This window comes from Salmo salar, chromosome 05, assembly GCF_965601325.2.
Source record: "Salmo salar chromosome 05, fSalSal1, whole genome shotgun sequence".
Lineage (NCBI taxonomy): Eukaryota > Metazoa > Chordata > Actinopteri > Salmoniformes > Salmonidae > Salmo > Salmo salar.
Window position 1 is genome coordinate 49,781,299 of NC_138295.1, and position 22,935 is coordinate 49,804,233.

The 22,935-nt window shown below is 41.0% G+C and overlaps 1 protein-coding gene and 1 long non-coding RNA gene across 10 annotated transcripts; both read right to left on the minus strand.

Annotated features, from left to right (window-relative positions):
• Positions 1-46: 46 nt before the first annotated feature.
• Positions 47-15,592, minus strand: LOC100195842 (cornichon homolog 4). Of its 6 annotated transcripts, none has more exons than XM_014200176.3 (5): positions 14,895-15,014; positions 10,660-10,753; positions 3,834-3,946; positions 1,276-1,416; positions 47-1,082 (listed from the first exon to the last, which is right to left on the minus strand). In XM_014200176.3, the coding sequence occupies exons 3-5, from the start codon at positions 3,899-3,901 to the stop codon at positions 1,055-1,057; spliced, it is 237 nt and encodes a 78-aa protein (XP_014055651.1). In that variant the 5' UTR covers positions 3,902-3,946; positions 10,660-10,753; positions 14,895-15,014; the 3' UTR covers positions 47-1,054.
• A 404-nt stretch (positions 15,593-15,996) lies between these two features.
• LOC106605041 (uncharacterized) lies at positions 15,997-22,468 on the minus strand. Of its 4 annotated transcripts, none has more exons than XR_014392338.1 (4): positions 22,205-22,468; positions 19,990-20,033; positions 18,619-18,720; positions 15,997-16,397 (listed from the first exon to the last, which is right to left on the minus strand). It is a non-coding gene; the product is annotated as an uncharacterized LOC106605041 (long non-coding RNA). The 4 variants fall into 4 exon arrangements; XR_006769890.2 differs by lacking the exon at positions 22,205-22,468 and adding an exon at positions 21,881-22,184; XR_006769895.2 differs by lacking the exon at positions 15,997-16,397 and adding an exon at positions 16,595-16,695.
• Positions 22,469-22,935: the final 467 nt, after the last annotated feature.

The window sequence follows — 22,935 nt, forward strand, 5'->3', positions numbered from 1 at the left end:
TATTAGCCCTACCTCAATACAATCTCACAAGAAAAAAAGACACCAATTGTTCTCTTTCAAGTTTATTTAAGAAACCGCACAAATAAAAAGTAATTTTAGTTTGTTTAAATCAATCTGAACACACACCCTTCCCCATAGAGAAATACATTTGTCTGGAACATGGTCATTCTCAAACTGCACAAATAACATAGTGATGTGTAGTAAATGTGCTTTTGTCATACATAGTGAAATGTAATACAACTATGATACAGACAAGGGATTTGATTCAATCTGAAGCACTACACAAATTTAAATGCAATGTTACATGTCAGCTCAATTGGAAATTACCTTAAATGAAATCACGCTACAGCGTAGCTCTTCAGTGCTACGGATTGAATCAAGGTTATATTGCCCATTGATACACAGTCGAGTGATAAAAATAGGGTTGAAAAACATTTTCCAATCCAGGTGCATGTATTCCCGAGTACACTTTTTTATTTTATAATACCAATCAAATGTGTGCCTTTCAGCAGTCAGGGGATGTCAGATCTATGTTGATGTTAAGAGACTGCAAGAAAATATAATAGAAATAGATTGCCAAAACACAGGTTAGTATTCTGCAAAAGGATATTCAATTCAAGGATTTTCCAGCATGATGACAAGAGACAAAAAAATAAATATGACAATCAAATATGGCATTGACATATCAAAGATGATGTTCGGCAGGCTGCAAGAGGATGTGCTAGCTGTTGTGATTGGCTGAAAATGCGTTAGCCAATCGTATGCACCATCTAGCCTGTACGATTGTCATGTTTTCCATCTGCCCAGAGGAGCAGTGCACGGACAGCATTGTTGGACACAGGCTGAACAAAAGCACACGCACACACAATTCCAGGGCAGTTATGAGAACACAGAGGTATGTAATGGAGGGGAGGGGGGTCTGAGCATTGATTAGGTGTCCAGAGGAGTGTAATGTCAGGTGACTCCAGCTGAGCAGAGGACTGAGAACATATTGAACACCACATACTGAATAGTTTGTGATTCGGCCGATTGAATTAAAACGGCCATGGGCATCTCAATCGTTGATCAGTGCCAGGATCATGCTGTGGAGGAGAAAGGAAGCGTGTGACAAGTGAAGAAATTACTTTAATAACAAAACTTAAGCTCAGGCTAAACATAAAAGTTATCCTGTACTAAGCAATAAATAAATGAGCAGTAAGATTAGCTATGTTAGTACTGTAACATATGACAGCAGCTAGCATATAGAATCCCAGACAGCAAGGGACAATCTCTTACCTGTAAAGGTAGATGAAGAAGCAGAGCAGGTGGAAGCCGAGTTTGATCATGGACTCCTTCATGTGAGACTTTAGTTGTCCCCGGTTGTGGATCTCAGTGGGGTCAAACACCCCCATGTTTCCCATGGGCACCTTCCAAACCCTGTCAGATAAACAATAGGTAGACAACACACGAGACATTAGAACAACCATAGCATTGTAGGTAACAGCTTGGGTCTGGGCTATATCTCTAAGAACTGGGGAGTTTGTAAGGGGCTTACATGGGTTAGGGTAGTTATAGTATTACTTGTGGGTGCTAGACTTCCTGCTGAGCAGGGGGCAGCATGTCAAGTTCAACAACATCACTTCCTCTGTGTATATCTACCGGTTCCCAAAAAGGAACTGTCATCTCTACAGTGCTATTATTCATATGCACCAATGACCTGAAAGGCTCTGATGGGAACTGCTTGGCAGTGAAATATGCAGACACCACCAGGCATCCTCAGATGACACACTGCATTTCCAAACAGACGTAAACAGGGTTCATCACTGGTGCAATAACTACATCAAACGCAACAAAACTGCTTACTGATTTCATGGGGAAGGCAGACTCAGTGAGCCACCTAGTCCTGATTGGTGAAGAGATAGTGTTGAGTTGTAGGGACCTGGGAACCATCATGGACAGCACACCCTTTTAATGCCAACACTCAGAACATCAATAAAAAATACCAACCACGACTGTACCTCCTGCGCAGACAGACAACTGAACGTCAACACCTAGACACTCCACCTACTACACCTGCCATATAGAGAGAGTGCTGACTTTCTGTTTCCTGGCCTGGTACGGTGGGCAGTCAGTGGCTAATAAGGGTATTCTCAGGCGGACTGTGAACCTGGGGTCCAAGCTCTACGGGCTGCAATGCAGGGGTCTTCAGAGCCACTATGATAAACTGGCAAGGGACAAGGCCAAGAGCATCATAGAGGACCCCACACACAATCTTGCCCAATGATTTGAGCTGCTGCCCTCCAGAAGGAGATTAAGGGTCCCACTGTTCAGTAATAATAGGAGCAAGGCCTGTTAAACAGTGGGACATAGGACAGATGCAGGCCCAATACACTGTCGGACAGTATAATATGTGAAAATGTAAGTGGGTGAATCGTATACTAACTTTCCAGTTTTCAGTACCGCATGTAATACAGTTGAAGTCGGAAGTTTACATACACTTAGGTTGGAGTCATTAAAACTTGTTTTTCAACCACTCCACAAATTTCTTGTTAACAAACTATAGTTTTGGCAAGTCAGTTAGGACATCTACTTTGTGCATGACAAGTAATTTTTCCAACAATTGTTTACAGACAGATTATTTCACTTATAATTCACTGTATCACAATTCCAGTAGGTCAGAGGTTTACATTCACTAAGTTCACTGTGCCTTTAAACACATTGGAAAACTCCAGAAAATGATGTCATGGCTTTAGAAGCTTCTGATAGGCTAATTGACATCATTTGAGTCAATTGGAGGTGGACCTGTGGATGTATTTCAAGACCTACCTTCAAACTCAGTGCCTCTTTGCTTGACATGCTGGAGGAAACGGGCACAAAAGTATCTATTTCCACAGTAAAACGAGTCCTATATCGACATAACCTGAGAGAGGCTTGCAAGCTGAAGAACACCATCCCAACCGTGAAGCACAGGGGTGGCAGCATCATATTGTGGGGGGTTCTTTGCTGCAGGAGGGACTGGTGCATTTCACAAAATAGATGGCATCATGAGGCAGAAAAATTGTGTGGATATATTGAAGCAACATCTCAAGACACCAGCCAGGAAGTTAAAGCTTGGTCGCAAACGGGTCTTCCAAATAGACAATGACCCCAAGCATACTTCCAAAGTTGTGGCAAAATGACTTAAGGACAACAAAGTCAAGGTATTGGAGTGGCCATCACAAAGCCCTGACCTCAATCATATAGAAAATGTGTGGGCAGAACTGAAAAAGCGTGTGTGAGCAAGGAGGCCTACAAACCTGACTCAGTTACACCAGCTCTGTCAGGAGGAATGGGCCAAAATTCACCCAGTGTGTGGGAAGCTTGTGGAAGGCTAACCAAAATGTTTGACCCAAGTTAAACAATTTAAAGGCAATGCTACCAAATACTAATTGAGTGTATGTAAACTTCTGACCCACTGGGAATGTGATGAAAGAAATAAATCATTCTCTCTACTATTATTCTGACATTTCTTAAAATAAAGTGGTGATCCTAACTGACCTAAGAATTTTTACTGGCATTAAATATCAGGAATTGTGAAAAACTGAGTTTAAATGTATTTGCTAAGGTGTATGTAACTTCCCGACTTCAACTGTATATTGTGTTGTGTTCGTATGCTGACGTCGCGAAATGAATTTCAATGTAAAATGAAGTATATCTTATCGTAAGGTTTACAACACAGCCACTGATGACAGCTCTGAGCGGAACCCCTCACTCCTCAGACACAAAAGTGTCTTTAGTGCTCACATAGGAAAAGAAGATGCCGTTGGTCATTAACATTCAGTCGTCATAACAAACAACAGGTACAACGTACTTACCTGTACATGTTCCAGGCGGCCACAGGCAGGTTGAGTAGGAAGACAAACCAGTGCAGGGAGACAAGCATCAGCACTGTTGCCAGGGCCTGGCCTACCAGCTCTGGTACAACCCACTGCAGATGCACATTATGAAAAGTATATGAGCACAAGCATACAGGACACAACAAAAGACAATGGGCCACAGAGGTATAAGTCAGGAAGCTGAAAGTTACATGTAGGGTAAATCCATTTGAATTCAATAACTTTTTGACTGCACACCTTTTGATTTGAACGAAACCTTCCATACATAGGCCTATTTAACCATTGGAGAAGTGCTCAGAAAGTGACTTTAGGGACCTGAATTCCAAAACATTCATGAGATAAAGGTGCTCAAAGTTAACCCATTTTGCATACCCCACCATACCATGTCGTCGTCACTGGAAAAGATAAAACAGTTGAGATTTATATAATTTAAAACCTTACAAAACAGGGTTGTCAAATTGTTGGACAATTTCTAGATTTATTTTTATAATGTCCTTTAACCTATTGGGGCTAGGGGGCAGTATTTGCACGGCCGGATAAAAAACGTACCCGATTTAAACTGGTTACTACTCTTGCCCAGAAACGAGAATATGCATATAATTAGTAGAATTGGATAGAAAACACTAAAGTTTCTAAAACTGTTTGAATGGTGTCTGAGTATAACAGAACTCATATGGCAGGTCAAAACCTGAGAAGATTCCATACAGGAAGTGCCCTGTCTGACAATTTGTTGTCCTTCTGTTGCATCTCTATCGAAAATACAGCATCTGTGCTGTAACGTGACATTTTCTAAGGCTTCCATTGGCTCTCAGAAGGCGCCAGAAAGTGGAATGGGGTGTCTGCTGTCTCTGGGCAAAGAACAGCAGCAGAATTTGTGAGTGGTCAGCCTGGGGACAGTGACACTGAGATGCGCGTTCACGAGACTACTCAATTTTTTTCTTTCAGCCTTTGAATGAATACAACGTTGCCCGGTTGGAATATTATCGCTATTTTACAAGAAAAATAGCATAAAAATTGATTTTAAACAGCGTTTGACATGCTTCGAAGTACGGTAATGGAATATTTTGAATTTTTTTGTCACGAAATGCGCTCGCGCGTCACCCTTCGGATAGTGACCTGAACGCACGAACAAAACGGAGCTATTTGAATATAACTATGGATTATTTGTAACCAAAACAACATTTGTTGTTGAAGTAGAAGTCCTGGGAGTGCATTCTGATGAAGAACAGCAAAGGTAATCCAATTTTTCTAATAGTAATTCTGAGTTTAGGTTGTCCCAAACTTGGTGGGTGTCAAAATAGCTAGCCGTGATGGCCGAGCTATGTACTCAGAATATTGCAAAATGTGCTTTTGCCGAAAAGCTATTTTAAAATCTGACACCGCGATTGCATGAAGGAGTTCTGTATCTATAATTCTTACAATAATTGTTATGTATTTTGTGAACGTTTATCATGAGTAATTTAGTAAATTCACCGGAAGTTTTCACTGGGTATGCTAGTTCTGAACATCACATGCTAATGTAAAAAGCAGTTTTTTGATATAAATATGAACAAAACATGCATGTATTGTATAACATAATGTCCTAGGAGGTTAGTGCTGCATTTAGCTGTGGTTTTGGTTTTTGTGACATATATGCTTGCTTTGAAAATGGCTGTGTGATTATTTTTGGCAGGGTACTCTCCTGACATAATCTAATGTTTTGCTTTCGCTGTAAAGCCTTTTTGAAATCGGACAATGTAGTTAGATTAACTAGAGTCTTGTCTTTAAAATGGTGTAAAAATAGTCATATGTTTGAGAAATTGAAGTTATAGCATTTTTGAGGTATTTGTATTTTGCGCCACGCGATTCCACTGGCTGTTGACTAGGGTGGGACTTAATTATCTAAAAACTCTAATCGCATATATTGTACCTTAGACCCTATTTTACATAGTCTAAGATGTTTGTGTTGTGTCATCGGTTAAGACAACATGCTCTTGAATACAAGGTGGGTGTCCTGTTTTGGCTGATAAATGTTCAAATATGGGAATAAAATTGAAATGTCAAATTTTGAATGGTACCACAAAGATGGTTGGAGGTCCACACATCAGAGAATGTTGACTTGAATGGGAATATCTGTTGTTTTAAATTATACTGTCAATCATCCATAGGAAACCTATTGAAATCATAGAAATATAGATAATAGAATAGACATGACTAAGTTGACAGTCGACGATGGGCGGTCACAAATTTCAATTCATTTTAAATGTCAATAGCTAAAAAAAAAAAAATCTATCTTGCGACTTGTGACGGCCGGCCGCCCAACAACCTGCCCGCTTGACCCTATCCCCTCCTCTCTTCTCCAGACCCTTTCCGGAGACCTTCTCCCCTACCTCAACTCAACTCATCCTTGACCGCTGGCTACATCCCTTCCGTCTTCAAGAGAGCGAGAGTTGCACCCCTTCTCAAAAAACCTACACTCGATCCCTCCGATGTCAACAACTACAGACCAGTATCCCTTCTTTCTTTTCTCTCCAAAACTTGAGCATGCCGTCCTTGGCCAGCTCTCTTGCTATCTCTCTCAGAATGACCTTCTTGATCCAAATCAGTCAGGTTTCAAGACTGGTCATTCAACTGAGACTGCTCTTCTCTGTGTCACGGAGGCTCTCCGCACTGCTAAAGCTAACTCTCTCTCCTCAGCTCTCATCCTTCTAGACCTTTCTGCTGCCTTTGATACTGTGAACCATCAGATCCTCCTCTCCACCCTCTCCGGGTTGGGCATCTCCGGCGCGGCTCACTCTTGGATTGCGTCCTACCTTACAGGTCGCTCCTACCAGGTGGCGTGGCGAGAATCCGTCTCCGCACCACGTGCTCTCACCACTGGTGTCCCCCAGGGCTCAGTTCTAGGCCCTCTCCTATTCTCGCTATACACCAAGTCACTTGGCTTTGTCATATCCTCACATGGTCTCTCCTATCATTGCTACGCAGACGACACACAATTAATCTTCTCCTTTCCCCCTTCTGATAACCAGGTGGCGAATCGCATCTCTGCATGTCTGGCAGACATATCAGTGTGGATGACTGCTGAACCTCGGCAAGACGGAGCTGCTCTTCCTCCCGGGGAAGGACTGCCCGTTCCATGATCTCGCCATCACGGTTGACAACTCCATTGTGTCCTCCTCCCAGAGTGCTAAGAGCCTTGGCGTGACCCTGGACAACACCCTGTCGTTCTCCGCTAACATCAAGGCGGTGACCCGATCCTGTAGGTTCATGCTCTACAACATTCGCAGAGTACGACCCTGCCTTACACAGGAAGCGGCGCAGGTCCTAATCCAGGCACTTGTCATCTCCCGTCTGGATTACTGCAACTCGCTGCTGGCGGGGCTCCCTGCCTGTGCCATTAAACCCCTACAACTCATCCAGAACACCGCAGCCCGTCTGGTGTTCAACCTTCCCAAGTTCTCTCACGTCACCCCGCTCCTCCGCACACTCCACTGGCTTCCAGTTGAAGCTCGCATCTGCTACAAGACCATGGTGCTTGCCTACGGAGCTGTGAGGGGAACGGCACTTCCGTATCTTCAGGCTCTGATCAGTCCCTACACCCAAAGAAGGGCACTGCGTTCATCCAGCTCTGGCCTGCTCGCCTCCCTACCTCTGTGGAAGCACAGTTCCCGCTCAGCCCAGTCAAAACTGTTCGCTGCTCTGGCACCCCAATGGTGGAACAAGCTCCCTCACGACGCCAGGACAGCGGAGTCAATCACCACCTTCCGGAGACACCTGAAACCCCACCTCTTTAAGGAATACCTGGGATAGGATAAAGTAATCCTTCTAACCCCCCCCCCCAAAAAAAGATAGATGTACTATTGTTAAGTGGTTGTTCCACTGGATATCATAAGGTGAATGCACCAATTTGTAAGTCGCTCTGGATAAGAGTGTCTGCTAAATGACGTAAATGTAAATTACAGTGGTCTGAAGGGTTGATTCCATTCTATGAATAATATTTCTATGATTGAAATGACAACCACCCTGTATTCAAGAGCATGTTGCGTCTCAACCAATGGTGGGCACAACACAAAAACCTCAGATGATGCGAAATATGATATATGAGAATATGAAGAAAACTTATTTTTACACTTTTTTGGATAATTGATGTTCAAGGTTTCAAAATGACATTTTTAATTCCAAAAATATTTGTCCAATAAATAAAATAGTTTAACACTGTTTGTAAGCTTTTAAAATGATATCACACTGAACTATCTTTTCCAGTGAAGAAGACATGGATGTCTCATGGTATGGTGGGGTATGCATAATTGGTCAACTCTTAGCACCTTTATCTCCTGAACCTTTTGCCAATCAGGTCCAAAAAGTCACTTTCCGACCACTTTCTCCATGGGCAAACATGTATGGAAAGTTTTACTTCAATCAAAAGGGATCCTGCCAAAAAGTGATTTGAATTCAAATGGATTTAGGGATGGATCGACATTTATAGAACTGTTACCTGGAGGAAAATGGGGGAGGGTTATGCTTTTTCAATTAGTCAAGTGGAGGGTTTAGTATTTTATTAATCTAGTCCAGAGGAGGGTCATGTAATTTGTAATTGATTGAAATGTCAATATTCCTCAGTGTTTTAGAAGTAGTTGCTTATTAGGCTATAAATCCATGTGTGCCTGATGCCGCCCCTCATCTCGGTTTCTCCCCTGGGCACTCAATATCAAGTGCGCCTATAGGCTATTTAGTGTGTTCTCAATTAAACGATCAATAGCCTATAGGCTACGAAGTGCATGCTCAAAAAACACAGAGCAAAGTTATATTTCTAAGATAGCTGCTGGGATGGTGTAAATGAAACTAGGCTGCATTACACACTGCAATGGATAATCCAAACCTGAGCCCTGGCCTGCTCTGCTCTTGCTAATCAAAAACATTTTTGTGTGCAGTTTAACCAATGGCTGTGCTGTGTAGGACTATGGGGGCAGTTCAGGAGAGTCAAAGTTGCCATCTACTTTATGTTTTTATTATTTTGGGTACAGGGGAGGGTTGATTTTTTAAAAACTTTTTTTGAAGCGTTCAGGGAGGGTTTTTGTAAAATATATTTTACTGAAGGTAGGGCCATCCATTTTCATTTCAGAGAGGTCCGATTTTCTCCATGTAAACCTTATTTGAAATATCGTTCACTCCCTTAACCTATACCAACATTAACAAAATATGACATTCTTTCTCATGTCTGCTCTGTACTCAGGTGCACAGCTTGTACTTATCATGAGTCCTATAGAATACCACAGTATGAGTCATAATACCCATGAAACCTAGCAGTCGAACAGGGAAACAGTTCCAATAATTTTTCCACCATTCATTTTTCCCCATAGGGAATTTTAGAAACACTTCAAATAAAGGCTGTTTCTTATGTAGGCTTACCCTTGAGTGACTTCTTGATAACTGTGTAAATCTCTCTAGGACAGGCCTGGGCAATTATTTTCCATGGAGGGCCACATTAGAATATATTTTTGCCATCGTGGGCCAGAATCATATTACAGGATTATACATCATGTGTATGACTGTGTTGACAGATATCTACTGTAAATCACATCCAGATATGCTACTTATTTTACTTTTTTAAAATGCACAGAAATAAACCACATCCATGTTCTCCTTTTGGTAGGTATTTCCATTAATAAACATGCAATGCACTACAGGAAACTGAACATTCAGCGCCACAGACAGAACTCTTGTTAACGGGTATGTACAAAAACACAAGAGAGAGCTCAACATTCCATTTCAACTACCGTAATTTCCGGACTATTAAGCGCGCCTGAATATAACCCGCAGCCACTGAATTAAAAAATATATATTATTTTGAACATAAATAAGCCGCAGGTGCCTACCGGTACATTGAAACAAATGAATTTTACACAGGCTTTAACGAAACACGGCTTGTAACAAAAAATAAAACATTAGCAGTAAGCTTTAGTTGTCTTTTTGCACTGAGTCAATTCCTCACGCTGCTGTTTCCAACGTCTTATCATCGACTCATTAAGACCAAGCTCCCGTGCAGCAGCTCTATTTCCTTTTCCAACAGCCAGATCAATCGCCTTCAACTTGAAAGCTGCATCATATGCATTTCTCCGTGTCTTTGCCATGATGAGGGTGACAAAATGACTACCGTAATCAGAATGATGGGAAGTTTGAGAGCGCTCGATTTAATCTAAACAGTAAACAAAAACGTTGTTTGACCTTAACCCGTTCGCCAATTTCATTGGTCTAATGAAAGCTTCATGCCGCCAAAAAACTGAGCACGTCACAGAATGTGTTTAAAAAAAAAAAAAATCCATATATTAGCCGCGTCATTGTTTAAGCCGCGAGGTTCAAAGCCTGGGAAAAAAGTTGCGGCTTATAGTCCGGAATTTACGGTACTCAATCAGTGTGGAGTGAAGTCTCTGATGGGCATTGACGAGAGCAGTGCAGTCAGGTTAAGTTTCTGACGTCGCTATGCGCAGGATTTCTGAGAGGTGCGAGTCAGTAAGAGATGATCTGTGCCTTCACTTGTTATATTTCATCACTGAAAATGTCTGTTCACATACATAGGTTGACCCAAACAGTGCAAACATCTTCTGAGCATCACTCCTAATCTTTGGAAAGTTTTGTTCATCGAGAGATGCATAGAACCTCGTCAGGGACATTGTTCTGAATAGTTCCCCAATCACTGCATCAGACTGAAGATTGATAAGCTCAAGTTGCAGGTCAGTGGGAGCGTTATCCACATTGAAGTTGAAAGGAAACCAACAGCATGTCATTTTCCAACATCTGAAATACTCAAAACGACGAGAAAACTCACCGTTCAAAGTACGCAGCAGCGATGTATACTTCTCCCGCTGGTCATCTGATAGGGAACAGACTAGTAGTCGGAAGGTGGGTGAGATTGTTGGTTTCTACGTGGCAGGTCAGGAAGAGTAACTTTCCCTTGAAGGCTTTGACAAGGCTGTACATCTGATGTGCAAAAAGGCCCTTCCCTTGTAGTTTGGAATTCAGTTCATTCATGAGGGCCATGATGTCCACAGTGAAGGCAAAAATCAGCCAACCATTCTTTATCTTGCAGTTGATGGAAATCCACATATTTTCCTTTTAATTTGCAAATACTCAGCAATCTCCGACTTCAGGTCCCACACCCTTTTAAGCACCTTTCCCTAACTGAGCCATCTCACGTTTGTGTATAAGGGGAAATCTGCATGATCCGACTGTCTCTTCCAACAGTGAGAAACTGCCTGTGGTTTAAATATTTTGCTCTTACGAAGTTTACCACTTTAGTGACTGTATCCACAACATGGCTCATTTTCAGAACACATTTACAGAGCACCTGCTGATGAATAATGCAATGCAATGCAAGAAAAGAATGTTCTGATCTGGTTCAGCTCAGCTACTTGATCTTGTATCATTTTCAAAAGGCCAACGTTTTTTCCTGTGAAGTTTGGGCACCCATCAGTGGTCACACTGGTTAACTTTTCTAAACTCAGTCCCAGCTTTGCCACACACTTATTAACCTCCTCCAATGAATATTTCACTGTGGTTGTGCTCTTCATTGACTGCACCGAAGTAAGCTCCTCTGCAATTACAAAGTCTGGGGTTATGCCTCATAAGAATATCAACAACTGCGGCGTGTCACATGCATCACTGCTCTCATCCAGGGCCAAGGAGAAATAGGTGAAATCCTTTACCTTGTCTTTCAACTGTTGTTCCATATTCTTTGTGATGTCCTCAATATGCCGTGTCACCGTTCGTCTTGACAGGGAAACATTTTTAAATAGCTTTCTTGTCGGGGCAAAGTATTGCTGCAGAGTCTATGAAACATTCTTTAATGAATTCATCCTCAGCGAATGGCTTGCTATGTTTAGCAATTGTGTAGGACAGTACTTAGCTAGCACTCGCAATTCCGTCGTTTGCTGAATGCAGTTTTGTGAGAAGTACTTTCTGTTTTTGCAACTGAGAAAGCAACTATTTCGATGCACTTGCCCTCTGCTCAGAAGACATATTCCTATATTTCTCTGCATGCTTCGTCTGGAAGTGTCGGGACAAGTTGTAGTCTTTCAAGACAGCGATGCTCTCCTTGCACACAGCTTTCCCTGATACCTCAATAAAGAAATATTTCGAAGTTCACTCTTGCTGGAACACCCTACATTCATTGTCTATTTTCCTTTGGAAAAACTCATTTTAGCGCAATTTCTAGCTAGCTACTATTTGTTATGTGTGTGTCAGCCTGTCAGTCACTGCCTGTCCTCGTGCAGTTGTTACTTATACGTGCGTTCAAAATAAATGTCCCACAAGCGGTCGGAGTTAAATCATTACACAAAGGCGAGTATTCATTATGCTTTTAATTTGAATAGCAAGTACTTTACTATCGCAAATTCTTTATGTGATCTGAGCATGAGTCCGCGGGCCATATTGAATCAGGTCGCAGGTCGGCCTTTGACACGCCTGCTCTAGGATAAAAAGTTACTTTTATCAATATATTTGCCTGTATTTACCCCCCAAAAAATGAAAGGCTAGTTTGCTGCTAATGTGGCTATCATAAAGAACTACAAATGCCATGATGATCTGGACGAGACTGCCGAATCAAGGCAAAATGTAGGATCTCTAGATTAACTATCTAATGTTAGGTAAATGCACTGCACCTGTACATAGCCCATCTATAATTTAGCCCAAACAACTACCTCTTCCACTACTGTATTTATTTATTTTATTTTGCTCCTTTGCACCCCATTATCTCTATTTCTACTTTGCACTTTCTTCTACTACAAATCTACCATTCAAGTGTTTGACTTGCTATATTGTATTTACTTTGCCACCATGGACTTTTTTTGCCTTTACCTCCCTTATCTCACCTCATTTGCTCACATTGTACATAGACTTATTTTTCTACTGTATTATTGACTGTATATTTGTTTTACTCCATGTGTAACTCTGTGTTGTTGTATGTTGTCGAACTGCTTTGCTTTATTTTGGCCAGGTCGCAATTGTAAATGAGAACTTGTTCTCAACTTGCCTACCTGGTTAAATAAAGGTGAAATAAAAAAAATAAAAAATGTAGTAATGAATAAATTGGCTTAACTTCTTTAAATGGACAATTCTGTGAACTGTCTCGTGCAAGTTTTAAATTGACACAGTACCTGTTAGCGAAGGTGTCAGCTTGCGGTGGTCTGCAGGTGCTTGCAGGGATTTGTAGTTTTGCATGATGTCTACTTTGATCTTAATTAGCATTTTCGAATCAGAGTTAATGGAACAGAATATATTGATAAATCACCTTGTCCGAGATAGAACATGGTTATGAAAACATCACGCCAGGGTAAGCCTACACGAAACACAGCACTTATTTTAAGTGTTTCATTTTTCCCATAGGGGATTTTTAGATTGGTGGAAAACGATTGGAACCACTTTCCTGTTTGACCTTTAGGTTTTGGGTATTATGACACCTCCACTGTTGGGCTCTATGGCATTCCACGTCCTTTTTGCAGTGGGAAATGTCCTTACCATACCCAAATGCTCTGTCTAAACATAAATACGCCTCACTTGCGATAGGGTTTTGGAAATGTTTGGAACTTAATAAAAATGTCAGTTTCTGACAAAACAGCAAGTTTAGTGTAGAGAATCATTGTACCATCTAAACAGCTGTGAAATATCTTCCATAACCAAAAATATTGTAATTTCATTTGTTTGAATGAAAATGGTGTACAAAACCTAAAGTAAAGACGCAAAAACGAAACGGAAGCACAGAATTCGCACATAACACATAATCTACCTCTTCTTAGACTTGCTTTCAATGAGAATGACAGATCTATAACACACATTTATGGGAATTTGACCCAGTGACCAAAAAGTTACATATTGCAGCTAACTTTCATATCAACGACGAAAAAAACTAAAAAAAAATACACTTACTGTACACAGTTTATCAAAGTTAGACCCTGCTGTGTAAAAAAAAAAAAAAAAAATCCAATGGAGGGAGTTCGATTTAGGTAGGGGTGTTTATCCGTGTAAAAAATGATTGCATTCGTTTTGACCACAGGCTGCCTCCCGGCTTTGTGGAGTGGGTAACAAGGTGGGATATCTCGCTTTATTAGCTGGGTGCTCTGCCTTATAACAATTACTTAAAACGAATCCGAAATTCAAGAACATTGGGAAACGTCGGTACACGAAAATGTGGCCCGGTGATGCTCGATTTGCGATTCACAAATGTATCTTTTGGAATTTGAAATATTATTTATTGCTGATGTGAAAGTTAAGTCCCAAATGTTTCCAAAACCTTATTGCAAACGAGATTTGATGTTTCGAACCGTTAAAACAGTGTCGGGATTATAGTTTACAGTGAGCCAGTTGGGGTCTACACCTTTAACCGAAAGCCCTAAAGGGAAGCTATGTTCTTGAGAGCTAGCTAGCTGTGTGTACATGCAAAAAAATATATTTGAAAGGAAATTACCCATGACAACTGTGCTTACTCTGTTTAACTTCGAACAGCAGGCTCGTGCATTGATGTAGTCACATTCTAGATCGGAGAGGGTAATTACCTATTCATGAAGTTAAGGTATGTAAACTGTCTGGACAGAGATGTATAAGGCTAACGTTTAGCTATACTGTAACAGTTTCTCTATATTCTGAATGTCAGCTAACGCAAGCGAGGAAGCCATTGAATACTTGGGAATGTGTGAGTAACTAGGACTGGCAGTCTGTTTAACCACTGAACTTTTGCTAGGAAAAAACAAGCAGCAGACACTGCATCTAAAATATGTCAACACTGCTGTTGACGCCAGAAGATCGACATTTTAAAGTGCAAAGGACGAACAGGGCGTTGGCTAACTGGCCCTTGCTGGCTAGTTCGCTAACGTCCGTTTATCAAGACACAGCAGTAGGGATTGGATTGATACGTTTGATCATGGTTAAATCACCGCCACCGTTAACTAGCACTTGTCTGCCACAGACAGGTACCCACAAAGCACGAGCGCTAAAACGTATTGATTGTAACAAAGATAGTAATAGAGATCCAGTACACAACGTATTAGCTAATGTTCAAGAAAAGGATACGAAGTACACCGCCAGAAAAATCAAAGCACAGCAGTCGACTAGCGATAGAATGAACACAGCCGCCTCCATCTTTCGTCTTCCGCATTCACTGCTATTTCCGGGTATTTTGACATTTGTGCAAAGGGTCAGGTTTTACCTATACTGCCACCTCTCGTACTGTAGTAGATAGTTTGGAAGGGAGTGGAGCACCGCAAGTTTAAGACCATAACTTAGTCCTTGTTCTCCCTCTTTACGTCTGGTCTTAACAAGAGATGGGTCACCTTTGTTTGATACTGTTTTCCTTGATTTATTTGGCGTGGGCTACGGCCAAACAGTAGCCTGTGATGAGTTTGGTTAATAAATCGTGAATTCGTAAACGCAATCCTGTCTGGACATTTGTTCATTTAGGATCTAGCCAGGTCATTACAATATTTTTACTCACCAGAATATAACGTTTTTTTTCTGACCACCATACGACCAGTTGGTCATAATTGTGACCACTATATTATGCAGCCTACTGGTCATAGTTAAGATCTCATCATAACCTGGAAATGACCACCTTGCTACGGCTTATAACCTACACTTTTTTTCTAAAAGGTTCCGAAAGGGTTCTTCAACTGTCCCCATAGGAGCAGTGGCTGTTCTAGACCATTTCAACTGGGGGGGACAAGCTGGGGCCAGTTGTACTGTTAGAGGGGCCAGTTACATTTGACGTTATTGTTGTCATATCGTTTTGCATGTGGTACGATACTGTTGTGTTCCGCCTAAAGCCGTCCCTCTAGAAAATGTGTGGGTTAAATTAGTGTCCCGCTTTGCCACTGTCTAATAACGGATGTAAAAAAAGAACGATAGCAAAAATGAGTTATGTAAAAAAATATTTCATACTCCACATTTAGGGGGGCCACAAGGGGGTCCAAAATTGTTGTCACAGGGACACTGCTCACCCAGAACCGCTAGTGAATAGGAGAACCCTTTTTGGTGCCAGGAAGAAGCCTTTTTGGTTCCACGTAGAACCCTCTGTGGAAAGGGTCCTACATAGAACCCCAAAAGGTTCTACCTGCAACCAAAAAGGGTTCTTCAAAGGGTTTTCCTATGGGGACAGCTGAATAAACCTGTTAGGTTCTAGATGGCACCTTTTTTTCTAAGAGTGTACTGTAAAATGCATTGCTGAGGATAAAGTTGGATATTGAAAACATTGTTCATTACATTTATATTTGTTTCCATAGTCACCAATTAAAGTTAATCTGCAACATATTCTTACATTTTAAATAGATCAAGCAATGGCAAAAACAAATCTACATCACCATTTTTTGTTACATCTGCATATAGTAATTGTTTCAAAATTCACCCACAGACATTACATGAATAGAAAGACTGGGATACATAGTATATAAAGGCCCATTGTCTTATTTGATTAATGATTAATAAGCATGGTTTGATGGGGCAGAGCCTCACAAGGTCCTCTGAGCACAGAAGGCGATCTGGATCATAGTGGCTCTCGAAGAGTCGTGTGATGTGTCAGATCTGCAATGAAGAGAATCAGCACATTACATTTATATCAATTTTAGATTTTAAAAGAAAACTAGAAAAGGACATTCTTGAAGAAACTTTGTGGAATCAGCTGCCTACAGGCATTTCCATGGTGCTAGTTGACACATTTTGTGGCACTTATAGCTTAAAGATGTCTTTAAAAAAGAGCAAGGTGCTCATATACATAGTTTGCATCCTTCTACACCACTGCAGTCAAGGGCATATTTTAGTACTTTCCAGAGGGTCCGCAACAGATCAACCTACTGAGTTTTCTGGCTTTTCATGGCACTTACTGTAAGCATAAAAAGAGAAGAAAATAAATTAATGATAGGCATAATGTGGGCATGCAGGACATTGTCGTGACTTTACCTTCAGTAATCTGATTATTTATTTATTTATTTATTTAATCCACTAACTATGTTGAATTGTTACCTGGTTAAATTAATCATGTAACAATTAACTCATTAGGATTTGGGGCACCATGGAATAAGTTGTTTAAAGAGTTACCATCTCCCGATTAAAACTCTATAAAGGTACAGTTGAAGGTGGAAGTTTACATACACTTAGGTTGGAGTCATTAAAACTCGTTTTTCAACCACTCCACACATTTCTTGTTAACAAATTACAGTTTTGGCAAGTCGGTTAGGACAGCTACTTTGTACATGACAAGTAATTTTTCCAACAATAGTTTACAGACAGATTATTTCACTTATAATTCACTGTATCACAATTCCAGTGGGTCAGAAGTTTACATACACTAAGTTGACTGTGCCTTTAAACAGCTTGGAAAATTCCAGAAAATTATATCATGGCATTAGAAGCTTCTGATAGGCTAATTGACATCATTTGAGTCAATTGGAGGTGTACCTGTGGGTGTATTTCAAGGCCTACCTTCAAACTAAGTGCCTCTTTGCTTGACATCATGAGAAAATCAAAATAAATCAGCCAAGACCCCAGAAAAAACAATGTAGACCTCCACAAGTCTGGTTCATCCTTGGGAGCAATTTCCAAATGCCTGAAGGTACCACTTTCATCTGCACAAACAATAGTACGCAAGTATAAACCCCATGGGACCACGCAGCCATCATACCGCTCAGGAAGGAGACACGTTCTGTCTCCTAGAGATGAACGTACTTTGGTGTGAAATGTGCAAATCAATCCCAGAACAACAGCAAAGGACCTTGTGAAGATGCTGGAGGAAACAGGCACAAAAGTATCTATATCCACAGTAAAACGAGTACTATATCGACAACCTGAAAGGCCGCTCAGCAAGGAAGAAGCCACTTATCCAAAACAGCCATAAAAAAGCTAGACTACGGTTTGTAACTGCACATGGGGACAAAGATTGTATTTTTTGGAGAAATGTCCTCTGGTCTGATGAATCAAAAATAGAACTGTTTGGCCATAATGACCATCGTTATATTTGGAGGAAAAAGGGGGAGGCTTGCAAGCAAAAGAACACCATCCCAACCGTGAAGCACGGGGATGGCAGCAGCATATTGTGGGGGTGCTTTGCTGCAGGAGGGACTGGTGCACTTCACAAAATAGATGGCATCATGAGGAAGAAAAATAATGTGGATATATTGAAGCAACATCTCAAGACATCAGTCAGGAAGTTAAAGCTTGTTCGCAAATGGGTCTTCCAAATGGACAATGACCCCAAGCATACTTCCAAAGTTGTGGCAAAATGGCTTAAAGACAACAAAGTCAAGGTATTGGAGTGGCCATCACAAAGCCCTGACCTCAATCCCATAGAACATTTGTGGGCAGAACTGAAAAACCGTGTGCGAGCAAGGAGGCCTACAAACCTGACTCAGTTACATCAGCTCTGTCAGGAGGAATGTGCCAAAATTCACCCAACTTCTTGTGGGAAGCTTGTGGAAGGCTACCAAATACGTTTGACTCAAGTTAAACAATTTAAAGGCAATGCTACCAAATATTAATTGAGTGCATGTAAACTTCTGACCCACTGGGAATGTGATGAAAGAAATAAAAGCTTAAATAAATCATTCTCTCACTATAATTCTGACATTTCACATTCTTAAAATAAAGTGGTGATCCTAACTGACCTAAGACAGGGAATTTTTACCAGGATTAAATGTCAGGAATTGTGAAAATCTGAGTTTAAATGTATTTGGCTAAGGTGTATGTAAACTTCTGACTTCAACTGTATATATATATTTAATCGATAAACAGTCACCTTATTAATCATTACCTCTTATCATATTCATCATTCTGAACCTCCTCCTCGTGTTGATTATTCAGGGATCAGGATTCCGACCACTATGGACATGAGCTGCAGCTCTTCGTCTCTGGTCTAAAGGAAGAGGAGTTTATTTCTTCACCTCGTGTTGAGGTTCAAAGTTCCAACCATTTCAGAAGTGTAGCGATTGCTCCACACTTTTCTGGTCTAATGTGAATTTCATTACCAAGACTTGTTAAGCACTCTGGCCAAAGGGACGGCTCCTTCCGTCTGACACGCTCTTCTGACCTCACTCAGGGTGTGGCTACTTAATGTGCAAAGGGTATGATTAGAACTTATCTCTTATGACTCCTAAAATCAAATCCCTATCTTAACAAAAATACTTTCATCATTGTTCATATCCTATGCACAACGTATTGGATGGAAACTTGACAGATAAAGGGGGTTTCCTTTTCAAGTTACAGAATTTCGTCCATACAGTTTTTAATGACATCACACAATGAAAAACAATATGACATTCGTTTTCTACATTTCCCCACTGACCATACCCAACATTCTTTATGTTAGAATTATTGTTCCATTATCCACTTTTTGGACGTTAGAGTTTTGGGTGGGCAAAAGTCTCTGGAGACAAAGGGACATTCCTTTAGCCAATACTGGAGGGTAGAGAGAGAGCCCTCTCCTGCTTAATTTACGACCGGGTGTGGAGGTATCATCAAAACACCCACACCAGTTCCATCCTCCCCTCTGCGAGTGGGAGAAGGTCTGGTTATTGTCAGCCATTTCCAAGCTGATCTGACCCATTGTGATCCTCACAAGACAGTCATGACAACACGACAGAACAGTAACGCACAGTAAAATATCTTTAACAGAATCGACAAAAAGTCATAGCAAAGGCATGTTTGCTCCTCTGTCCCTTCATATTGAAGTGGGAATTTAATGAATTAGTCATCAATCTGAAACATTTTAAGAAAGAGGATATCAACATTAGACAAAAGTTGGATAATGACAATTTTTAACCCATTTTAAATGGTAATGTTTTGCTTAATCCTAATACATGTTGTGATATTCATACAACTTTTTAGAAACACACACTCCATAATCCTGAGGACATTGTCCCTGACAGAGGTTCTCCCAATTGAGGACAGCTTGGTAGTCTTAAAAAAAGAAAGCTACATGTAGAAATGTAAGTATGTGTAAAGAGGCAATAACATATCTTGTTCAAAAGTTGTCTGGCATATCATTTCTGCAACAAACATTGTTAGAAATGGGTGTTATTGGCAAATCTCTTCCTCTTCTCTGCAACTGCGCACGTATGTGAGTTTGAGTGAGCGACAGGGAGAATGAGCAAGAGAGAAAAGGAAGAAACTTTACATGACTCACCAAGGTCTGTTGAATCAATACAAGGGTTTTGCACCTGAAAAAAACTGGCGAGATAAAATAGGATTTTATTTGCTTTACAAAGTTATTCTATTAGAAGCGGTGCTATATCAATTGGATCTACCTACACTACACTGTTACCGTAATTTCCGGACTATAAGCCGCAACTTTTTTCCTACGCTTTGAACGTCGCGGCTTAAACAATGACGCGGCTAATATATGGATTTTTCCCGCTTTCAATTTTTTTCTCTCCAAAAAAAACACATTCTGTGACGTGCTCAGTTTTTTGGCGGCATGAAGCTTTCATTAGACCAATGAAATTGCCAAACGGGTAAAGGTCAAACATATTTTTTGTTTACTGTTTAGATTAAATCGAGCGCTCTCAAACTTCCCATCATTCTGATTACGGTAGTCATTTTGTCACCCTGATTCCTGGGGGTACAACAAAGTATTTGCAGCCACTCGACATCAGTGTAAATCGTGCATTTAAGGTGGCGGTCCGTGTTCAGCAGGAGGCTTGGATGACAAGTGGGGAGAAATCCTTCACTAAAACGGGTCGCATGCGAAGAGCAACTTATGGTCAAGTCTGCCAGTGGGTCCTGACAGCGTGGAGCATTGTCAAAAAATCCACTATCATCAACGGGTTTCGAAAGGCTGGACTGCTGCGTGTTGAAGAGGGCTCAGCGGGGGATTTGCCTCCGGATGAAAGTGACGAGAGCGACAATGAAAACGATCCAATATCGGATTAAGCAATTCTGAGGCTATTCAACTCCGACACCGAAGGAGATGACTTCAGTGGTTTCAGTGCACAGGAGAAGGAAGATGGTGACCAATAACTTTCTTGGTAGGCTACTGTTTACTGCAAATGTTTTATTTTTTGTTACAAGCCGTGTTTCGTTAAACCCTATTTATTTTTGTTACAAGCCGTGCTTCTTGAAGCCTATTTATTTTTGTTACAAGCCGTGTTTCGTTAAAGCCTGTGTAAAGTTCATTTGTTTCAATGTACCGGTAGGCACCTGCGGCTTATAGACATGTGCGGCTTATTTATGTTCAAAATATATATATTTTTTAAATTCAATGGGTGCGGCTTATATTCAGGTGCGCTTAATAGTCCGGAAATTACGGTAGTGTTCCAAAAGGGTTCTTCGGCTGTCCCCAAAGGTGCACCCTTTGAAGAACCCTTTTTGGTTCCAGGTAGAACCCTTTGGGGTTCCATGTAGACGCCTCTGCGGAAAGGGTTCTACATGGAACCAAAAGGTTCTATCTGGAACCAAAAAGGGGTTTTCAAAGGGTTATCCTATGGGGACAGCCAATGAACTCTTTTAGGTTCGAGATGCAATTTTTTTTTTTTTTAAAGGTGGTAAATCAACTCAGCCAAATCTCAGTTCTATTTAACCAGGTCAGCAACTCGGTTGCTTTGCAACAACACAACTGCTATTATTAACATTATTAGCTAGCTAGCTTGCTTGTCCAAAGTCCAGCAGCTAACCTCTGTAGCTAGCTAACACCAGTCAGCTAGCTAGCTAACGAAAAAGCAAAGAAAGGGAGTTAGCTATATTTGTTTATGGAAGGTTTGTTACACAAATAACTTCAGCCATTAGCTAGCTAGCTAGAACCAAACAACAACTGCTGACCTTGACACAGAAGCTAGCTAACGTTAGTTTACATCCAAATGCCAGTCCTACATTTTTGTAACACTACTAGTAGCTAGTTACTCCATAGTCCAAGTTACAGTAAGAGCTAGCTAACTTAGCCACATTTCACTGTCAGACAGGACACTACTCAAACTGCTGAGAAAACAAATTGCTTGCTAATGATATTAACAGCGCCTCTGGCTCTGTTGCACACTGACTGTAGTGTGCAAATGCGTGTTTGGTAGCATCAAAAAACTCACCAGTTTAACATCCATAACATCCGTCTTAGCTCTTATTGCAGGACTTTGACTGTAGGAAATCACCTTTCCAATCAGTCTATTGTGTGTATTGACCGTTCATACTGCTCTCTGCAGCCTAATCTATGAATTGTGCACCCGTGAAATGGGGTATCCGCCTACTTAGTGACTCTCACAGAACACAACTGTGTAGAGTTTACCACAAATATTAACGTCTTAGCTCTTATTGTGCTGAAAAACACAAATTAGTATAACAAAGAGAAACAAAATAATCATAGCAGAGTGTCCACAACATAAACACATGAAGAGTAAGAAATATGTACTCACATTTCTGAAAGACGCACACTGGCCTTGGCAAAAACAAAGAATGCTAACTAAAGGAAATAACCGGAGATGACTGGAACTTGTAACTTTTGTCAAGTTACTTCCTTCTCCTCGGAGCTGGAGATCGCTCAACATGCTCTGCTCCACTTTTCTACAAGTAAGGTGACACAGTGGGAGGGACATTTTTAGAGAAAGTGGATCCCTGCCGTTTGGCTTTAGTCTCAGGCTGGGTAGAAAATGATTTGGGTACTGTTAAATCTGTAAAGGTAGTTCGAAGTGGACTTGTGATGTTTTTCTGTGCAGAGGGAGTGGATGTCTTGCTTCATGTGACTAGGGACAAGACCTGTGACTTGCTTTGCTTTTCGGAGCAGGAAGCCTTTGAAAGGAGTGATTACTGGGGTGGCGTTGAGGTGGAGCAACTGAAATGGAAAATTCTCTGTGTCTGTGACGCTCTCTGATTGGTACGACGCAGACCCGGTGGTGAAACTGAGAAGACATTGTCTGTCCTTTTGAGTTTTGAAGCAGAATCTTTACCTGATAAAGTCATGTTAGAATATGTCAGTTATCCAGTCAGTCCAAATAACTTGTGCCGAACCCACTAAGGTGCCAAGCTTATGGTCATGTTGCAGCAGTGTGTAGGAGGGAGATTAGGAAATGTGAGAAGTGTGCATGAGGGCATTGGACAAACTAATTTGTTGTATCGGCGTAAAAAACTGTGTCAATTGTGGGGATGC

Bases quoted from the DNA above. Each gene is read 5' to 3' on its own strand.
- LOC100195842 (XM_014200175.3), bottom strand. From the start codon at position 11,560: ATGGAACAACAGTTGAAAGACAAG. The intron at 3,947-11,536 runs GTAAAGGATTTC...GTGCATCTGCAG, and splicing joins AACAACAGTTGAAAGACAAG to TGGGTTGTACCAGAGCTGGT. The intron at 1,083-1,275 runs GTAAGAGATTGT...TCTCCTCCACAG, and splicing joins TTCTTCATCTACCTTTACAG to CATGATCCTGGCACTGATCA.